Source organism: Canis lupus, chromosome 8 (genome assembly GCF_048164855.1).
Source record: "Canis lupus baileyi chromosome 8, mCanLup2.hap1, whole genome shotgun sequence".
Lineage (NCBI taxonomy): Eukaryota > Metazoa > Chordata > Mammalia > Carnivora > Canidae > Canis > Canis lupus.
This window is the reverse complement of record NC_132845.1, coordinates 40,990,762-41,012,485: the sequence shown is the minus strand read 5'-3', so window position 1 is coordinate 41,012,485 and position 21,724 is coordinate 40,990,762. Positions and strand designations below refer to the sequence as shown.

Sequence of the window (21,724 nt, the reverse complement as noted above, 5' to 3'; positions counted from 1 at the left end):
AAGGCTCGGGTGCGGGACGGAAGAATTCCACGGCGCCGGGAGCTGCCCCGCGGACCGGCGAGCGTCCCGGCGAGCGTCCCGGCGTGCTCCGCGCCTCCCGCAACCACTTCCGGGGCGGAAGCGGGGCCGCGGGGTCCGGGTGCTGCGGCGGCAGCCGGCGCGGAAGGAGCCCGGGCGTGCGTGGCGGCGAGCGGGCCGTCCCGAGGGAGTGCGAAGGCGGCGGCGGCGCGGCGGCGGCGGCGCCCCGGGGCCCAGCGGAGGTAGCTCGGGGGCGGCCGGGCCCCCTCCGCCCACCTGGTGCCGCCCCCTGCCGCGCGCCTGCGGGGCCCGGCCGCTTGCTCGCCGCGGGGGCTTCTGGCCGCACTTCCGCTTCCGCAGCCGCGCGGCGGGGACGGCGAAGCCACGTGCGGTGCGGGGTTACCGGAAGGGGGCGGCCGGCGACGTGGGTGCAGCAGTCGGGGCTCGGGCTGGGTCCCCGGGTCGCCGCAACGAGAGACCTCTTCCCCGTGCTTGTCTGGGTTGAAGGAACCCGGCCCCCTGCGTGGGGATCCGGCCCTACGGACGAGCATAAGCCTTCTCCGCAGAGCAGCTACCCGGTCGTTGAGGGTGCGGCGTGGGGCGCGCTGATGGGGGAGGTGGCATGCGGGTTCGCCCTGCCCGTGCTCCTCGGGCCGGTCTGGTCGTGATCGCCACCCTGCAGGCTGTCAGCCGCCTGGGCCTCGGATAACGGGAGCGACCTCGTGGGCTCCACCCCGGAGGACGGACACGCCCATAGGAGGCTTGGAGGGTGTATCGAAAGGGTCCCTGAAGCGCCCAGGCTCTTTGGGCTCTTACCCTGTATCTCCTGACCAGGACTCCTGAGGTTGGAGTTTCTCACCTGTAGAATGAGCAAGCTGGTTGATCTCCGGCTCCGTGCGTGTCGGCAGGTGGTGGTACCAGAAAGCAGAACTTTGCTCTGAGCTTGGTTTCCTACAGGCCCACCTCAGCTGTGTGACCTGGGGCTTGGAAGCGTTCTTTTAGTAGAGACTGAGATCCTAGTGGCACGTGTGAACTGCTGGGGCACCTTTGGGCCGTGGGAATGGATGTGACCTTCATTTTCCCCATTTCTCTCTTTTCTACTCTTGCTTCCTTGTTCTTTTCCACCCATAGTACAGTAGGAGACACATGTTGCTCATGGACCAAATATTCTAATAGACTAATGGCTTGGCATGAATTTGGTTCGATTTCCCAGGATAAGGGGCTGTCATGATTGTTGCATCTCTGGGAAAGTTCCATCATCGCACGAATTTACCAGTCTATCCCCCCCCCCCATCCCTGCCCGCTTTCCTACTTTAATATATATATATTAAATTATATATATAATATTATAATATTTATATATTAGTATATATATATATTTTATTTATTTATTCATGAGAGACACAGAGAGAGGCAGAGACACAGGCAGAGAGGGAGAAGCAGGCCCCTCACCAGGAGCCCATATGAGACTCACGCCCTGACCCAAAGGCAGACGCTCAACCACTGAGTCCACTTTCAAGGAATGTGTAGGTGGATTCCTACTTTGCTGAATACCAATCACATCCTAGTTTCCGTGCTGGGACCTCCTTTTCTTTTCTTTTCTTTTCTTTTCTTTTCTTTTCTTTTCTTTTCTTTTCTTTTCTTTTCTTTTCTTTTTTCTTTCTTCTTTCTTTATTTTCTTTTTTCTTTCCTTTCTTTCTTTCTTTCTTTCTTTCTTTCTTTCTTTCTTTCTTTCTTTCTTTCTTTCTTTCTTTCTTTCTATTTCATTTATTTATTCATGAGAGACACAGAGTGAGAGCGAGGCAGAGACACAGGCAGAGGGAGAAGCAGACTCCATGCAGGGAGCCTGATATGGGACTCGATCCCGGGTCTCCAGGATCACACCCTGGGCCGAAGGCAGGCGCCAAACCGCTGAGCCACCCGGGCTGCCCATGGGACTTTCTTTTCAAGATTTATTTGTTTCGAATTTTTATACAGTAAAATTCACTCATTTGGTGTTTGGATTTATGAGTTTTAATTAACATACAAAGTCAACATACCCCACCAGTCAAGAATCAGAACAAGTATATTACCCCCAAATTCCCTTTTGCTGTCCCTTTGTGGTTTCCCCATTCCTAACCCCTGATACCACCCATCTGTCCTCCTGCCCTTCACTTTTTTTTTTTTTTTCCGGGAATGTCACATAAATGGAATCATACAGTGGGTAGCCTTTGAGTCTGGCTTCTGTTTAGCACATTGTGTTTGAGGTTCTTTTTTTTAAAAGATTTTATTTATTAATGAGACAGAGAGAGAGAGGCAGAGACAGAGGCAGAGGTAGAAGCAGGCTCCCTGCAAGGACCCCGATGTGGGACTCGATCCTGGGACTCCAGGATCATGCCCTGGGCCGAAGGCAGGCACTAAACCATTGAGCCACCCAGGGATCCCTGTGCAGAGCTAAATTTTGATAGAACTCCAAGTCCAGGGTTCTTTCCCACCACACCCAAGAAGTGATTTGGTCCAGTGACCCAATTAGCATTTCTTGACTGCCCATCCAAGAGGTTGTCGGCCTTCCTGAGTTGTGGAGAATTCCCTTTGCAGGACTGGGGCCTGAGGAGTAATGGAGGCAAGTACACAGCGCAGTGTGTGACTCCCCATATGTACTCCTCTTTTTCTGTCTGCTGACAGTCTCATTAGTATCAGCAAGATGGAACTGCCTAAACCTGTACTTATATCATGAAGATTTTCTTTTTTTTCCTCTCTTTCTTTTTCTTTCACTTTTTTAAAATTTTTTTCTTTAAATTTTTATTTATTGGGAAGCCCCGGTGGCTTAGCGGTTTAGCGCTGCCTTCAGCCCAGGGCGTGATCCTGGAGACCTGGGGTCAAGTCCCACATCAGGCTCCCTGCATGGAGCCTGCTTCTCCCTCTGCCTGTCTCTGTGTGTGTGTGTGTGTGTCTCTCTAATAAATAAATAAATAATATTTAAAAAAAATAAATTTTTGGGATCCCTGGGTGGCGCAGCGGTTTGGCGCCTGCCTTTGGCCCAGGGCGCGATCCTGGAGACCCGGGATCGAGTCCCACATCGGGCTCCCGGTGCATGGAGCCTGCTTCTCCCTCTGCCTGTGTCTCTGCCTCTCTCTCTCTCTCTCTGTAACTATCATAAATAAAAAAATAAATAAATAAATAAATAAATAAATAAATTTTTATTTATTTATTATAGTCACACAGAGAGAGAGAGAAGCAGAGACATAGGCAGAGGGAGAAGCAGGATCCATGCACCGGGAGCCCGACGTGGGATTCGATCCCGGGTCTCCAGGATCACGCCCCGGGCCAAAGGCAGGCGCTAAACCGCTGCGCCACCCAGGGATCCCTCTTTCACTTTTTTAAAGATTTTATTTGAGACTAAAGAGCGTGCACAAGTGGGAAGGAAGGTCAGAGGGAGAGGGAGAAACAAGACTCTGTGCTGAGCAGCGAGCTCGATGAGGGGCTTGATCCCAGGACCCTAAAATCATGACCTGAGCTGAAAGCAGATGCTTTACTGACTGAGCCACCCAGGTTCCCCAGTGAAATTTTTCTAAGTCTGTCCCAGGAGTTGATTGCATTGACAGTTTGCTAGGATAGTGACATAGCTGCCTCCTGCAGGTAGGAGTGTGACCATCCTGTTTCACTCCCTGAAGCCACCAGGAAGGAAAGACCTAACCCCTGGGTCTCCCTCCACAGTGATGTCGGAGCTCAGCGATGAAGCCAGTGAGCCAGAACTCCTGAACCGCAGCTTGTCCATGTGGCATGGGCTGGGTGCTCAGGTCAGCCGGGAGGAGCTGGCCGTCCCCTTGGATCTTCACACAGCTGCTTCCATCGGCCAGTATGAAGTGGTGAAGGAATGTGTGCAGCGGTAAGAGATCTTAGGAAATGTTCCTTCTGCTTAGATTTTGAGTGCCGTCTCTGTGGCTTCAGATCTCAAGTAGAGCTGTCAGTAAGCTAATGGGGCCTCGCACACAGTCGTAGACATTTCATACGCATCAGTCAATCCCCGTGTCTCAGTTGTCAGTAATGATTTATGCAGGACATAATAGGTCAGTTTTTATTCCTCCGAAGAGATGATTTACATTTTTTTTCATGGGCTTCTGAAACATTTCAGGCTTTCTTTAGAGTCATTTTATGGTTTTTACGAATTGCAGAAATGTTCAAACAAAACTAAAATAAAGTTAGAAAGTGAGGTCCTGTGGCCTTCTTTCCCTATGGTTTTTACGAATTGCAGAAATGTTCAAACAAAACTAAAATAAAGTTAGAAAGTGAGGTCCTGTGGCCTTCTTTCCCAAGAAGGGTCGTTTTTATCTCTCATGCCTTCCTCTCCCTTCTAGCTTCTACCATAGAGGAGGAGGAGGAGGTGGGGGGGGTTTCATCTTCCTCTGGGGATTGCCACCTGCAGTCTTATACATATGCTAATGTAGTTTTGGGAAAAGGACCAATCTCTTCACCTCCACCCCCCTTACACCTACCTATCTCCTTGTTTCAGTGTTTCATTGATAACTTGGAGAAGCCATCTGCGTCCATACCTTTTTCAGTTCCTAGGGAGCCAAACCAAAGCTTTGTTTAAGCCTCATGTTTCTGGTTCCCACGTCTTAGCCATCACTTATAAATATCTGGCCAATTGAGTACAAGTGCAACTCTGTAGTAAGGAATAATCTGTCATACTCCTGTATCAGGGGCCTTAGGAATGTGTAGCTGGGTACACAGGCAGCACATTCCCAGTTACAACTCTATTCCTCTGACATTGTTGGGCGTTTTAAACCTTTGGGTGTGCCTTTTTTTTTTTTAATTTTTATTTATTTATGATAGTCACACAGAGAGAGAAAGAGAGAGAGAGAGGCAGAGACACAGGCAGAGGGAGAAGCAGGCTCCATGCACCGAGAGCCCGACGTGGGATTCGATCCCAGGTCTCCAGGATCGTGCCCTGGGCCAAAGGCAGGCGCTAAACCACTGCGCCACCCAGGGATCCCTGGGTGTGCCTTTTAAATCCACAGTCCAGAATGGCTCCCCAGGGCAGAGGGGAAGTATTTGTGCCCTGGTTGGGATTGTGGCCCTAGCTGGCACCAAGGCTTGCCCACAGTAAGCATAGACCGGGGATTTGAGGGGAGAGGAGGCATCGGAAGGAGGATTGGGCCCAATTGGATATGTCAGAGCCTCAGAGATGCTCTACCAGGGACTTGGCCCTTCTCCAAGTGGAATGAGCACCCCATCAGTGGACCTCATGTGGCCAGAATGAACGGGCCTCTGTGCACTTTCCCAACCAGTGGCTGCCACTCTTTCCTGGGATAAGGACCTTCTGGAATGGCTGCATGGTCATCCCAAAGTCAATAGAAGTTGTCAGTGGATGAAAAATAATTGTCTGGTGGGTGTAGCTTCCTGTGTGCGTACCTTTGAGAGGCACAGACTGTGATCGATGGCCACTTGTTGCCTCTACTGGAGGCAGGGATTGTGCCTGAGGAAAGGCTGTGGGACATGACCACCTGGAAGTGGATGTGCTTTCCATACCACAACCCCAAACCCCAGACTCTAGGCTGGGAAACCCACGTTTGTTTGTTTTTCCTGTGGGAAACGCTTTTCCAGAATTTTGATGGAAATCAATGAGAAAGATAGGATCCTCTGGTCAATGATTTTCCAGGAATGTTTCTGTAGGATGAGGTGACAAGGGAGAAGTATTGTCCATTCTCTGAATCCCTTCCCCTTTCCATTCAGCCCCAGAAAAGCAGATTCTGGTCTGTTGGTAGAAGACAGTCAAGGCTCCAGGTCACTTACTTGACTCTGGCACTCCTGACAGTCTGAGCCAGATCCTTCTCTTTTGGGGACCTGTGTGTGTAGGCTGGTTAGCCACATCCCTGGCCTCCACCCCCAAATGCCAGTAGGTTTTCCTTCCCCAGTTGTGACAACCTGTAATGTCTCTACACTGTGCCAAATGTCTCCTGGGGGGCAAAAACTACCCCTGGTTGAGGAGCATCTGTGTAGCTGGGGGTAGGAAAGAATTGCTGGCCTAGGGGTAGGAGGAGGGGCCGATGATAATGGGCAATTGGGGGAAGATGACAGCTCTGAGGACTTTTCAGAGGCAGCTGTACAGCAAACAACGGTTTTCCCACCTGCCTCCCCTCCCCTGTGACGTCCAGGGTGTCAGGTAACTTCTGCTTCTGGCTGTATTTCCCACTTTGTCTCTTGGTTCAGCCTCACTGCTGGCTTTGGTAAACCTCACATGTGAGATGGTTGGACACATCTAGCATATCTTGCGTTTGTTTAGGAGAGAGTTAGATTTGAATAAGAAGAATGGTGGTGGCTGGACCCCACTGATGTATGCCTCCTACATTGGACATGATACCATTGTGCACCTGCTGCTTGAGGCGGGGGTGAGCGTGAATGTGCCGACCCCAGAAGGGCAGACTCCACTGATGCTGGCTTCCAGCTGTGGCAATGAGAGCATCGCCTACTTTCTCCTCCAGGTGAGCTATGAGGGGACTTAGGCCCAGAAACGTGAGGGGCTCCTGGCTGCTCTGGTGGAGCTGTGAACCATTGTAACCATAGTGTGTGTATGGATGCATGCTTGAGTAATCATTTTGGTTCTTGCAGTGCGACAGCCTGGAGGGCACCTGCCCCACACACGGGAGCTGAGGCTGTAACGAGCATTCTGTGTTTTCTTGAAGCAAGGTGCTGAGCTGGAAATGAAGGACATTCAAGGCTGGACTGCCCTCTTCCACTGCACCAGCGCTGGGCACCAGCAGATGGTCAAGTTCCTGTTGGACAGTGGAGCAAATGCCAACGTGAGGTGATTACCAGGTCTTTAGTGGTCTCTCTGACTCTGAGGAGGGCAGCTGGGGAGGCAGCCATGGGCCAGAGTGCAGGGTAGCCCCTGCCTCGGGCAGAGGGAACAGGTCTGCCCGGGCCAGGTGTGGTAAGCTTGGGGATAGTCCCAGCTTTTTCCTGCATCTGTCAGGGGACACTAGATGCAGCACTTTCAGTGCCCTGAGCCACATATTCTTTATCTGAAAACTGGGGATAGCAATACGTATGTCATGGAATTGTTAGGGAATTACACGTTCTGTCATATATCACAGCCTGGCATAGTGAATGGCATTTGATTGACGTGCATTAAATGCTAATTCCTTTTTCCTTATGGCCTTTTGTCTATATCGAATGAGGTGATGCTTTGAAAGCAGTCATGAGTTTTATAAGCTGGAAGGGGTGTTGTCTAAAGTGTGTCACGACAATAATCCCCATTCAACACAGCGAGTACCAACCCAGTATCCAGCTGGCACAGTGCACACCCTGGGGGGAAATCATCCCTTGTAAGATGCACCGGAGTTTCACATGCCACTGAGAAAGAAATGTCACTGATTAAAATGCCACTTGCCAGGGATCCCAGGTTGGCTTAGCAGTTTAGCACCACCTTCAGCCCAGGGCGTGATCCTGGAGCCCCGGGCTCGAGTCCCACATCGGGATCCCTGCATGGAGCCTGCTTCTCCCTCTGCCTGTGTCTGCCTTTCTCTCTCTCTCTTTCTATCTATCTCTGTATCTCTCTGTGTGTCTCATGAATAAATACAATCTTTAAAAAAATAAAAATAAAAAAAATAAAATGCCACTTGCCTATGGATTTTAAGATAATTTCTGACTTCAGAGAGGTGAAAATGTGAAAATGGTGTGTCTTAGCCTGGATGCAGCCCAGGATTTAGCCTGGTTCCTGTTTTTTAGACCAGCGTGAGAGAAGTGAGGGTCAGGAGGCATCTGCAGACAGCGCTGAGTGAATCGGAACCAAGCACAAAAATAAGTATTGGATACTAGGCAAAGTAAGGACAAGGTAGATGGTTATTCTTGGAGCTTTTGGGAGGATTCCTGGAAGATACTGAAGTCAAAAGATTGGATCTGGATAGGTGGACAGGAGACACTGGCTTTCAGTGCTCAGTGAAAGGCAACAGCTGCTTTTTTGCTTGTAATTAAAATGGAGATTTAAGAGATGGCAGGTGGAAGAAGCTTAGAAGGAGTGAAGATCAAGAGACAGCTTGTCGGGATCCCTGGGTGGCGCAGCGGTTTAGTGCCTGCCTTTGGCCCAGGGCGCGATCCTGGAGACCTGGGATCGAATCCCACATCGGGCTCCCGGTGCATGGAGCCTGCTTCTCCCTCTGCCTGTGTCTCTGCCTCTCTCTCTCTCTCTCTCTCTCTCTCTCTCTCTCTTTCTTTGTGTGTGTGACTATCATAAATAAATAAAAATTAAAAAAAAAAAAAAGAGACAGATTGTCTTTAGGAAAAGACTAGAGCTGATGGTAGAATCAGAAGAATTTATGAAGCTGATGTGTTGATGTGAACATTTCTTCCTGTTTCTGGCAAGAGGGAGACCTCGACGCTTAGGGATGGGTGACAGGCCAGCTTGGTTTTGGTCTGCAGCAGGAAAGCTCTCTTCTCCACTAATAGTCTGGCCTGGCCTCTCTCTTGCAGGGAGCCGGTATATGGATTTACTCCTTTGATGGAAGCAGCTGCTGCTGGCCATGAAATAATTGTGCAGTATTTCCTTAATCATGTAAGTGACCCTGTTTATTACCTTAAAATTTAGTCACAGCAGGTGAGGAATCCTGTCCCTGAAGTATGAGCTAAAACAGAATTTTCTACTGCATAGAAATAGCTGCTCTTCATTTATTCAGCACATTTTCATTGTATCTACTGATGCCAAGTGTTGAGTGGCGCTCAGGGATACAGTGGTGAGTAAAAATAGACACCTTTCCTGTCATAATTTTGAAGATGCTATTATTTGAAAAATATGAAAATATATTTTAAAAAGTAAATAACACTTATGATCCATGACTTAAAAACATGATGTAGAGTAAGAATGCTGAGATTTTCCTTCCTTTTCAACCACCCCCTGTTCCTCCCCAAGATGTGCATGTGGTTTGATAAAGAGACAGCCCAAGACTTCTCTGCATAGGAAGGTCTATCTAGACAGGTGCAAACATGAGTGGGATTCTACTGTGTATTTATTTTCTCCAGCTTTTGGAAAATTGCTTAATATGCCATGGGTTTTTTTTTCCTTATAGGGTATCCTATGTATAGTCCGAGCCATAATTTAGTCAGTTCCTTATTCGAAATTTAGGTTTCTGACATTATACAGTTATAAACAGTGCTCCAGGGACTTGTCTCTGTAGGGGCAGCTTCAGCATGCATGCTGGTATACCGTATCTCTATAGGAGGGATTGCTAGTGTTCACTTGTTACATTTAACAGGCCCTAATAAAAAGACAATTTAAAAATGGTGGGGATCCCTGGGTGGCTCAGCGGTTTACCGCCTGCCTTGGGCCCAGGGTGTGATCCTGGAGACCCGGGATTGAGTCCCATGTCGGGCTCACTGCATAGAGCCTGCTTCTCCCTCTGCCTGTGTCTCTGCCTCTCTCTCTCTCTCTCTCCCCCCATGTCTCTCGTGAATAAATAAATCTTAAAAAAAAAAAAAAAGGAAAAAGGATCTGAGTAGACATTTCTTCAGAGATAATTTTTAGATGGCCAATAAGCACATGAAGAAATGCTTGACATCATTAGTCATGTGGGAAATGCAAATCAAAACTACTAGGGGCGTCTGTAATATGAAAGGATAGTAATAAGAGTGGGTGAGGAGGTGGAGAGGTTGAAACCCTCACACACTGCTGGTGGGAGTGTAAAATGATGGAGCCTCTTTGGAAGACAGACTGACAGTTTCTCAAATAGTTAAACATAAAGCTACTATATAACCCAGCCATTCTCCTAGGTATATACCTGAGAGAACTGAAAATAGGTCCACACAAAACCTTACAAATATCCACAACAGTGTTATTCGCAGTAGCCAAGAGATGGAAACCCACATGTCCAATAACTGACAGATGGATAGGTGAAATGTGGTCTCTCCACGCAATGGAATATTATTCAGCCATAAAAAGGAATGGAGTTCCAACACCTACAATATGGAAGAATCTTGAAAATATGATGCTCAGTGGTAGAAGCTAGACACAAAGGACCCCATATGATATGGTTCTCTTTATACAAAGTGTCCTGAATAAGCAAATCTGTAGAGATAGAAAGCAGATTAATGGTGGCCTAGGGCTGGCAGCAGAGGATGGGGTGGGAAGGGATGATGAGAGTTGGAAATATTGGGGAGAGGGTGGTGGTTAAGAGGTACAGGATTTCTTTTTAGAGTGAGGAAAGTGTTCTGAAGTTGACTGTGGTGATGGTTGCATGCCATCGAATTATACACTGTGAGTCTGAATTGCATGGTATGTGAATTATATCTTAAAGACATTAAAAAGTTCAATGGGAGAAATAGTAAGTCCTAACAAATTCCCACTGGAAAAGTTGTCTCTTGCCTTCCCTCCACCCAGTAATATGCCCACTTTTTCATGTTTTACCAAGCTCTGGAAGTTAGTTGTCTTAAGTCTTTGCCAGTGTGATGGGAGAAAAGTGGCATCTCATTTTGGTTTGTACTTATTAGTGAGGTTGAACATTTAAACTACGAATACATTATTGGCCATTTATGCTTATATTATGATCTGTCTGTATTTTGGGGAGTCAGTTTATTGGATAGTTAAGCATAATAAAATGTTAACATGCTATCTTTCTTTGAAAAAAGAATTTGGAGGGCTCCTGGGCGGCTCAGTCAGTTAAGTGTCTGACTTGGTTTCCACTCAGGTCATGATCTCAGGGTGGTGAGATTGAACCCCGCACCAGGCTCCGTGAGCCCGCTTGATACTTTCTTTCCCCCTCTCCCCATCCCACCCCGTGTGTGTGCGCGCTCTCTCTCTCTCTCTCTAAGTAGATACATAAATGAAGCAATATGCCTGGTCATAGACTCTAAGAGAAAGAAAAAGAGAAAGAATTTGGGAATGGTACCCTCACATGGTAAAACTAGGCTCAAGACTGAAGGGGCACAGGGCCTGCCTGCCCGCTTTGCCTTGATCTCCCAATCTCACCCCACAGCTACTCCCCAGCTCGCTTTTACTTTCTTTCTTTTTTTTTTTTTAACTGTCTGTTGGGGAGATTGTTCTATATTCGTGTATGTTAATCTCTTTTCTCTCTCTTTTTCGTGGCTGCACAGCACTTCCATGTAGGGACGAATCAGAGATTTAACAGTGGTCTGCAGATGGAAATAAGTCATTGTCAGCCACTGGCTGTCACACACAGTGCTGCGGAGACTTTCTGCATATACATCTCTGCACACGGGTGTGACCACCTCTGTCCACTTCAGTACTGAAGGTAGAATTTTGTGTGGAGTGTAAGTGCAGTCTTAACATAGGGTTACCCACTTGCCATCTGAAGAGCAAATTGTACCAACTTATGCTTTCCACAGCAGCAAGAATTATGAATTTTAAATTTGAAGTACTTTCAATGTATAGAAGATAATACTAATGCAACCCACACGATCCCAAAGTGACCCCTAAACAGATGTTGATCTGCAGCTTTCCTGGCCCTGATTTTATGCTTTCATCACATACTGTGTGTCCTTAAGGAATGCACAGGTTTTATATATTTTAAAGATTTTATTTATTCATGAGAGACACAGAAAGAGAGGCAGAGGGGCAGGCAGAGGGAGAAGCAGGCTCCATGCAAGCAGCCCAATGTGGGACTCGATCTCGGGAATCCGGGATCCAGGCCCTGAGCCAAAGTCAGGCACTCAACTGCTAAGCCACCCAGGCGTCCCTATTTTAAAGATTTATGTAAATAACATGTCAGACTGTATGTGTCACTCAGCACAGTGCTGATGCATGGGGCATAGTTCACTCATTTTGACAGCACTCTGTGCATTGAATGTTTGAGTCTTTTATATTTATCCATTCCTCTTTTAGTGTATCAAGTTGTATCCACTTTGCTATTCCTGACAGGGCTGCGGTTCCCATTTTAACTTGTCTTCTCAAGTGTGTGTGAAGGAATTTAAAAGAAATCAGGATGTATTCTGAATCAAAGCAGAAATTTTGGTGTGTAGGGTGGGTGAGTCTTAGCTTACTTTCCTCCATAGTCATCCTGATTTATATACTGATAGCTCTCTTCTCCCACACTCTCAATAACACTTGGTACCTGGTATCAGATGAGCTGTCTCCTATTGATTTTTGCCTTTGCCTGATTTCTGGTGAGGTTGAGCATCATTTCATTTACTTAGTCATTTGTTCTCCTTTGGTGCAAATAATTATTCTTTGAAGTAATTCTACTTACTTGGACCAAGCACCCCTAAGACCTCACATAGGGTCGAGAATAGATAGGTAAGAGCTCAACTCTGTTAAAAGCATAACCTCTGCTTCTGAGTTTAGAATTTTATTTATTTATTTATTTATGATTTATTTATTTGAGAGCATGGGTGGGAGGGAGAGAAAGAATCTTTTTTTTTTTTTTTTTTTTTTTTTTTGAGAGAAAGAATCTTAAGCAGACTCCACTTAGTGTACTCAGTCTCTTGACCCTGGAATCATTACCTGAGCCAAAATCAAGACATTGGATACTTAACTGACTGAGCCACCCATGTGCCCCTAGAATTTTAATTTATTTTTTTAAGATTGTATTTATTTATTCATGAGAGACAGAGAGAGAGAGAAAGAGAGAGAAAGGGAGAGAGGGAGGGAGGCAGAGACACAGAGACACAGGTAGAGGGAGAAGCAGGCTCCATGCAGGGAGCCTGACTTGGGCCTCAATCCTGGGTCTCCAGGATCAGGCCCTGGGCTGAAGGCGGCACTAAACCGCTGAGCCACCGGGGCTGCCTTATATTGGATTTCTTTTGGAAAATTTTTAAAATTTTGGAATAATTTCAGACTTAAAGAAATATCAAAATAATACCAACAATTTGCATACTTTTGCTCAACTCCCCGAATATTATCATTTCATCTCATTTTCTTCTGTCTTTATTTGGATAGTAAGTTGCCTACATAATGCCCTCTTCCTCCCTAAATACTTTTAGTGTGTATTTCCCAAAAACAATTTTCTCTTTTGTGATGACATACAGTGATCAAATTCAGGAAACCAACTCTGAGATCTCCCTGCAGCACTAATCAGGAATCGAAGGTGTTGGACAGTTTGCTATGATTGCTTCGGGGTGGGCGTTGGGGGGAGTGGGTGGCAGGTGTGGCTGGGAGTGTGTGGATGATGGGCCACGTCCGTCCACTGCTGGGGAGGCCGTGTGGCTAGCTGTGCATGGATGCTCCTCTGCTCCTCATTTCCTGCAGATTTCCTCCTGCTCAGTCAGGGCTAGACCTTAGGGGGCCAGAGGGCTGGATCCACTGGTCTTCCGAGCCTGGTGCCATTCCCAGAGACAGAGAGCTGCAGGAGGCTGGGCACCCTGTGCTCTGCAAGGGCAGGAGAGGGCTGTAGCTGCCTCCCTTGCACCCCATTCTCTTCTTCCTGGTGGGGCCAAGCTCTGGCAGTTCCATGGAGGCAGGATGATCTGGGCATGATTAGGTCTCTTAGGGGAGAGCTGAGCTGATGGTCTGGCCTCCATGTGATGAGTGTGTCTGTCATCCCCTTGGGCCACGGTCTCCAAAGCTTTGATCAAGCTCTCCTGTCGGAATGAGTTTTATGTTATGTACATTATAAAATAGGAAGGAAAAAAAATGTGAAGGATGAATGAACAGAAATTCTAGTATTTTCTTCCCTCACCTCAGGGACCTTGTTCTTGGTTCTGTTTGCTTCCTCATTGACTCACTAAGAAATGGTATTACTGCCCCCCCCCCGCCTTTAATAATTATTTATTTTAGAGAGAGAAAGAAGCACATGTGGGTAGGGGCAGAGGGAGAGAGAGAGAGAATCTCAAGCAGACTCACTGCTGAGTGCAGAGCTCAACATGGGGCTTGATCTCATGACACGAGAGATCACGACCTGAGCTGAAATCAGAAGTTGGATGCTCAACCGAGCCACCCAGGTGCCCCTGCTTTTTTCCCCCTTTAACTATAAGGTTGAGTCTTCTGAACTTAACAGATGACAGTAAAAGATGGTGGTGTTTGCTCTGCTTGAAACCTTTAGGTTCTTTCTCCCAAACTGAAACTAGAAATTCCTCCCTCCCCCACCATCCAGTTTTCTCGAGATATAACTGACAGACATCTCTGTACATTGAGAGTGCAGCGAACTGATTTCACTTACATGTGTTGTGTAGTGATTATCACACATCCGGTGCGTGTCCGTCACAGACACAGATGTAGATTGTTTCCTTGTGAGGAGAATTCAGGATTTACTCTCTGAACCACTTCTGTATTTATCACATGGCAATGTTTACTGCGGTCATCATGTTGTATCTTGCAACTGGAAATTTATGCCTTTTTTTTTTAAAGATTTTATTTATTTATTCATAGAGACAGAGAGAGAGAGAGAGAGACAGAGACACAGGCAGAGGGAGAAGCAGGCACCGTACAGAGAGCTTGACATGGGACTCGATCCCGGGTCTCCAGGATCATGCCCTCAGCTGCAGGTGGCGCTAAATTGCTGTGTCACCCAGGCTGCCCAAATTTATGCCTTTTGACTGCCTTCATTCAGTCTCCCCTTTCAGACCCCTCTAGAAATGATCTTTGAAGGCTGAAGGCTTCAGAGCTGATTTCTAACCAGAGCTCTTGAAAGTGGGGTACTATAGAAAGTAAAACTCCGTTAAGATCTTGTAAAAATGCAGTTTTTTCCCTTTCAGAGGGATGTGTGATAATCACCTTCTGCACAGGCTTAACCAAAATTGTCAGTTGATCATAGGTTTTCTAAATAGGGGAAAAGAGTGCATAAGTAAATATTTATTATACAGTGATATATCTCTGCTATAAAAGAATTAGAAAGTACAATGAAGCAAAAAGAAAGCCACAAACTATTCATAATCCCACCACCCAGAGATAGCACATGTTAACACCTTGTCTGGTATCCTCCTGGTTTTTTAACAGATTTTTTTTTTTTTAAGATTTTATTTATTTATTCATGATAGCCACACAGAGAGAGACAGAGAGGCAGAGACCCAGGCAGAGGGAGAAGCAGGCTCCATGCAGGGAGCCCGACGTGGGATTCGATCCCGGGTCTCCAGGATCGTGCCCCGGGCCAAAGGCAGGCGCCAAACCGCTGTGCCACCCAGGGATCCCTTTTAACAGATATTTTAAATCAAAGTGGAATCCTGTTATACAAAATGTTTTGTAATATGCTTTTTTTTTTTTTCTCATCGATGTCCTGTGCACCCCCATCCATGTTAATACATACACTTGGGGGGGGCTCATATGGTTAAGCGTCTGCCTTTGGCTCAGGTCATGTTCCCAGGGTCCTGGGATCAAGTCCCTCATCGGGCTCTCAGCTCAGTGCCTGTTTCTCCCTCTCTGCCTGCCACTCCCCCTGCTTGTGCACTGGTGTGTGCTCTCTCTCTCTCTCTCTCTGTCAAATAAATTAATTAAATCTTAAAAAAAACAAATAAACATACACTTGGGCCTGTCATATAAATGGGGGGATACAATTCCACTTTAGAAATGCGTTCTCTCTTATTTCATTAATTCCTGATTTTAGGTTCTTGGCTCCCATGATACTAACTGCTGATGGGAAGATACTAAATGTCAGTGTATGTCTTTAGTTATTTCTGAAGGTTAAATCCCTAAAAGTGGAATTGCTGAGTCAAAGGGTATGTGTAATGTTTGCCGGTTTGCCCTCCGGAGCACTGAGACCCGGTGGTCCCTATCAAACCCCAGACTGCTTGGTTGAAGCTTTTAAAATAGAAAGATTATTGTCTTTTCTACCTTCAAAGTAAGCATGCTCATGGTAGAAAGTTTAGAGAATATAGAAGATTAAGAAGATGGGAAAATCCCCCTTTCTTACTGCTTAGATATTATATTAACAGTGTGGGCACATTTGCTTCCAGTGTTGTATACATTTTTGTTTTGTCATGTTTTGCTGCTGCTGTAATATAGGTACAGTTTTGTATCATGGTCCTTTTTTTTTAATCTTTTTTTTTTTTTTTTTTTTTTAAGATTTTATTTATTTATTCATAGAGACACAGCTAGAGAGAGAGACAGAGACACAGGCAGAGGGAGAAGCAGGCTCCATGCAGGGAGCCCAATGTGGGACTCGATCCCGGGGTCTCCAGGATCACACCCTGGGCTGCAGGCGGCGCTAAACCGCTGCGCCACTGGGGCTGCCCTTTTTTTTAATCTTTTAAAAATATTTTTTCTAGGCTTTTTTTTTTTTAAGATGTTATTTACTTATTTATGAGAGACACAGAGAGAGAGAGGCAGACATAGGCAGAGGCAGAAGCAGGCTCCATGCAGGGAGCCTGATGTGGGACTTGATCCCAGGACTTCAGGATCACGCCCTGGGCCTAAGGCGGCGCTAAAACACTGAGCCACCCAGGGATCCCCTTTTCTAGGCTTCTTGAATACAGTTGACATATATCATTGTATAAGTTTAAGGTACACAACATAATGATTTGCATTTTCCTTACATTGTGTAAAGAATACCACAGTAAGTCTAGTCAACATCTGTCACCTCTCATAGTTACAAATTTTTTCCTTTTTATAGAGCTTTTTAAACAGTGATTTAATAAATTCATTGCGCCTTTCCATGAATCTGTAAAAGTGTATACAAGTAAGTTCTGAAGAATATTTTAAAATATAAGTTATCTTAAATCCTTAATAATGGTGATATTGTGGGGAAGTCCTATAACTTTTGAATGTGGACAGGCACCCCTCATTTTATTGTGCTTCACTTTATTGCATTTCACAGATACTGCGCTTTTTACAGGTGGAAGGTTTGTGGAGACCCTGCGTCGAGCAAGTCTGCGGGTACCATTTTTCCAACAGCATTCACTCACTCTGCATCTCTGTGTCTCATTTTGGTAATTCTTGCCATAGTTCAAACCTTTTCATTATTGTCATATTTTTTTAAAGAATTTATTTATTTGAGGGATCCCTGGGTGGCGCAGCGGTTTGGTGCCTGCCTTTGGCCCAGGGCGCGATCCTGGAGACCCGGGATCGAATCCCACGTCGGGCTCCCTGGTGCATGGAGCCTGCTTCTCCCTCTGCCTGTGTCTCTGCCTCTCTCTCTCTCTCTCTGTGACTATCATAAATAAATAAAAAAATTTAAAAAAAAATCTTTAAAAAAAAAAAAAAAAGGAATTTATTTATTTGAGAGAGAGAGCAGACAAAGAGAGCATATGAGCGGGGGGAGGGACAGAGGAAGAAACAGACTCCCCACCGAGCAGGGAGCCCAGACTGGGGCTTGATCCTAGGACCCTGGAATCATGGCCTGAGCCAATCATGGCCTAACCCACCTGAGCCACCCAGGTGGTGATCTGTGATTGTGACTTGCTGAAATGTCAGATGATAGCATTTTTTAGCAATAAAGTTAATTTTTTTTAAGCTGTATGCTGAACATGGGGCTTGAACTCGACCCTGAGTTCATGCTTTACTGACAGCCAGGCAGGCGCCCCAATAAAGTATTTTATTTCTTTAAGGTATAGGTATTGTTTTTTTTAGACATAATGCTGCTGTACACTTAATAGACTGCAGTAGAGTATAAATATAACTTCTATACACTGGGAAACCAAAAACATTCATTTGTCCTGTTTTATTGCAGTATTCACTTTATTGTGGGGTCTGGAACTGAACCTGCAGTGTCTCTGAGGTGTACTTGTACAGTGTAAATATTTTCATGAAAAAACATATTTAAAAAAACCCTATGAAAGTAATATAACCTACAGGCTTAAAAAAAGCCAAACAATAAAATTTAGATGCTAATCAACCAAAAATTTAGAAATAAGCATTAAAAAACTTCTAAGTGGGGATCCCTGGGTAGCGCAGTGGTTTGGTGCCTGCCTTTGGCCCAGGGCGCGATCCTGGAGACCTGGGATTGAATTCCACGTCGGGCTCCCGGTGCATGGAGCCTGCTTCTCCCTCTGCCTGTGTCTCGGCCTCTCTCTCTCTCTCTGTGTGACTATCATAAATAAATAAAAATTAAAAAAAAAAAAAAACTTCTAAGTTTTCTTATACTGCCTCTCTTCCCCCAATATTAACAACTATGAGTAGTTTTCTACAGAAATGGAATCCTGCTACATAAATGGGTTACATCTACTTCTGCAGTGTGCCTTTTTTTTTAAGATTATTTATTTATTTATTCATGAGACATAGAGAGAGAGAGAGAGAGAGAGAGGCAGAGGCAGAGGGAGAAGCAGGCTCCATGCAGGGAGCCTGACATGGGACTCGATCCCAGGACTCTAGGATCACGTCCTGAGTCTAAGGCAGGCGCCAGACCGCTGAGCCACCCAGGCATCCCCCCCGCCTTTTAAAAAATATTTTATTTATATCTTCATGAGACACATACAGAGAGAGAGAATGAGGCAGAGACACAGACAGAGGGAGAAGCAGGCTCCATGCAGGGAGCCCGATGTGGGACTCAATCCCGGGACTCCAGGATCACTCCCCAGGCCGAAGACAGGTGCTAAACCGTTAAGCCACCCAGGGATCCCTGTAGTGTGTCTTTAAATGTTAGCAAAACATCACAGGCATTGCCACATCAGTACAAAGAAACCTGCCTCATTCTTTCTGATCCAGTCCTTTATAGTAATGATATGCCTTAGTTTATGTAGCCATTCACACGTCAGTGGGTACATTAGTTTCCCGCTACTTTTAACAATTAACCATAAAGTTGGGCTTAAAACACAGAAATTTATTTTCTCACAGTTGTGGATGCCAGAAGTCTAGAACCAAGGTTATCAGTGGGGCCACACTCCGTCCAGAGGCTTTGAACTGTTGGCTCCTGGTGGTTCTTGCCTTGTGGATGCGTCACTCCAGTCTCCACCTGTCTTCGCATGCTTCACATACTGTTTCCCCCATATATCCGCGTCGTCTTCTCTTCCTCATAAGGACACCTTATACCTTACATGTCATAAAGACACATATTACGGTCCTTTTAGGAACTTGGTTATACCAGTTATCTGTAAACACCAGCATTTATGGCAGTAGCCTGGCTGGCTCCAGCCCCATTGACACGGTCTCCAGGTTTTCGTTATTGTAGATATGTTCTACTAAACACCTGTGTCATAAAAGCTTTCTCTGTTATTTGGGGTTATTTCCTTAGGAGAGAGTCACAGAAATGGAATGTTTGTGCTGAATACTATAAGTACATTTTAGGGCTTTGGATAAAAATTACCGGACTCTTCTTCAAAAGGATGGTGCTCTCCTCATGGTTATGAGTTTTAAAGGTGGCTTCTCTAGTGAATCTTTTGTCTTCAGTGTTCTTTGTGTGGAGAGAAATGGAGCGAGGCGGGCCTGCAAGGGGTGAAGGCTGGGCTCTGGCCCTGGCGGCCTGCAGTGTGCCTGCCTCTCCCTTAGCTAGCTGCCGGCCTGGCGCCGAGGCTGGGGAGCTGCCCACAAGCCCCTCCCCAGTGCCCCCCACCTCGTCCTTAAGGAGACGAGGCTTTTGCCTCTTTCTCACGCAGATGTGAGGTTTCCTGGGCCGTGAGGAGCCCCCTCCCTGCACTTCTTAGCTGGGGTCCAGAGTCCGCGTCCAGGGAATGAGAGTTCCCAGCTCTTGAACTTTCATGACATTTCACAGGGAGTCCGAGTGGACACAAGAGACCACAGTGGGGCCACAGCCCGGATGCTGGCCAAGCAGTATGGACACATGAAGATCGTCGGGTTGATAGATGCTCACTCACCTTCTCTGCCCAAGAACCTCTATCGGAGCCCAGGTACCTGCTTCTGCGCCGCTGTGCCTTCTGCTGCTGGGAGAGGAGGACGCCCCTGCAGGCTTTAGAGGTGGCCTCCCCGCAGCCTCGCCAGCAGACCTCTGCCTCCCCCGTGACTCCACTGCACAGTCAGGGTTGAGGCTCACTGGTCCCCTAGGAGAGATACACGTTAGGACGTAGAGTGTGCCTTCCAGGCTGAAGGTGTGCACAGGTGGCACCCATGGGGAGGTGGGATGTCCACCTCCCAAAGGGGATTGCTCAGGGTGGTGGTTATTTGACTTTGCTTGCTGTACTTATTGCCATACAAAATATTTTAATTTTTTATAGTCAAATTCATCAGTCTTTTATTGCCTTTAGATTTGGGGTCACTGATCTTTCCCCATGCCCTAGTTATACAAGAATTTGCCCATTTTCTTCTGGTGCTTCCATGGTTTCATTTTTTTACATTTAAATCTCTGATCCCTTTGTACTTTAGTTTCACGTGTGGTGTGAGGGGTTGTTTTCAGATGGCTTCTCTATTGTCCTGGCTTCATTAAATTATTTACCAGTCCATCTTTGACCTAGTGATCTGAGAGGCTGTCTTTGTCATGTAGTCTGAATTTCCCTCTGTGCCCAAGTCCGTTTCTGGCCTTGCTCTTCTCTTCCCCAGGTCTTTCTTCCCCAGTCCACTCACCGGACCCACTCTGTGCTCAGTTTGCAGAGCCTTTTTGTGGCACGTTGGACTGTCTGGTGAGGCCAGTCCCCCTGCATCTGTCCCTTTTCGGTGTTAGCTAGTACTGCTGGTGAACGTCGACATCACCCGGTCTAGCTGCTTAGAAACTGTGTTCTGGAGACTGGCAGATTTATAAATCAGCTACCCCTTTATGCTGTGGACTCGTCCTCTGTGGCCACAAGGGATGTCTTGTTCAAGTGTACTTTTGTGTCTGCTGGAAGGTTTAAAAATTTTCCTCTAGACGTTGTGCCTATAACTTGTTTTTTTCTTCCTAAGCGTCTTTCTTTGTGGCTGTTGTAAATGCGGTTCCGCTGCCTTCACATCCTCTGCCTGCCTGTTGTCTGTGATGTGAAGGCTACTGGCGTCAGCTTGCCACTTTCATATTCTGCTCTACTGCATTCTTTCATGGCGTTTACTGATTCTCCAGGGTTTTCCAGATAGGCTACCATACAGTCTGCCCATAGACATAGATTTACTGCTTCTTTCTTTTCCTACCTCTGATTTCTTTCCTTTAGTTGCACTGGCTAATACTTCTCCTAAGGTGCCGAGCATGTTGGGGACGGGGCATTCACGTGACCCTGGCAGAGATGCTGTCTTAGCTGGGACGCTGGCGCTAAGGGTGAGGTGTGCATGTGTTCCGTCATTAAGAAGGTATCTGGCATTTTCTGTATTTCAGAGTGTTTTTTACAGGAATACGTGTAGAATTTTGTCAAAGGCTTTATCTGCATCTATGGAGATGGTTGTTAATTTTCTCCTTAGCTCTATCAACAGAGTACATTAGTGCATTAGTGGATTTTCTCTTTTTTTTTTTAATTTTTATTTATTTATGATAGTCACAGAGAGAGAGAGAGAGAGAGGCAGAGACACAGGCAGAGGGAGAAGCAGGCTCCATGCACCGGGAGCCCGATGTGGGATTCGATCCCGGGTCTCCAGGATCGCGCCCTGGGCCAAAGACAGGCGCTAAACCGCTGCGCCACCCAGGGATCCCCATTAGTGGATTTTCTAATAACGCAACTTTACATTCCTGATATAAATCCCACGTGGTGTATCGTTTTCTTAGTGTGGTGTTGGATTCTATTTGCCAGTATTTTACTTAGTGTTCCCGTATGGCTATTGCTGACTCGTCAGGTGTGAGAGGATGTGCTGGGAGGTTCTGATTTGTGGAGTTGCCTTTGCCTTGGTTACCTGCCCCCCCCCCCCTTGTCCTTTTATTCTTGACAACTCCTCCATCTTCTGCCTGGGCAGGACCACAGTCTCCTCCCAGTAGATCCCTGAGCACATGGGAGCAAGCTGAGTAGGGAATAGAGAGGATAGGTGGCCCAGGGTCACTGGTGGCATTTGGACCCTGGGTCAGTCACT

The 21,724-nt window shown here is 46.5% G+C and overlaps 1 protein-coding gene across 9 annotated transcripts in view; it reads left to right on the top strand.

Moving 5' to 3' along the window:
• Positions 1-38: 38 nt before the first annotated feature.
• ANKS3 (ankyrin repeat and sterile alpha motif domain containing 3) overlaps positions 39-21,724 on the top strand; it is a 32,449-nt gene continuing 10,763 nt past the window's right edge. For 3 of the 9 annotated variants that reach the window (XM_072835614.1, XM_072835611.1, XM_072835610.1), the window contains exons 1-6: positions 1,391-1,544; positions 3,715-3,886; positions 6,284-6,482; positions 6,684-6,805; positions 8,470-8,551; positions 19,521-19,656. In XM_072835614.1, the coding sequence (XP_072691715.1) occupies positions 1,541-1,544; positions 3,715-3,886; positions 6,284-6,482; positions 6,684-6,805; positions 8,470-8,551; positions 19,521-19,656 (715 nt within the window). In that variant the 5' untranslated portion in view covers positions 1,391-1,540. Of the gene's footprint in view, positions 261-380; positions 607-1,389; positions 1,545-3,714; positions 3,887-6,283; positions 6,483-6,683; positions 6,806-8,469; positions 8,552-16,709; positions 16,804-19,520; positions 19,657-21,724 lie in introns of those variants that run through there. The other 6 variants (XM_072835613.1, XM_072835612.1, XM_072835615.1 and 3 more) reach the window with 6 other exon arrangements.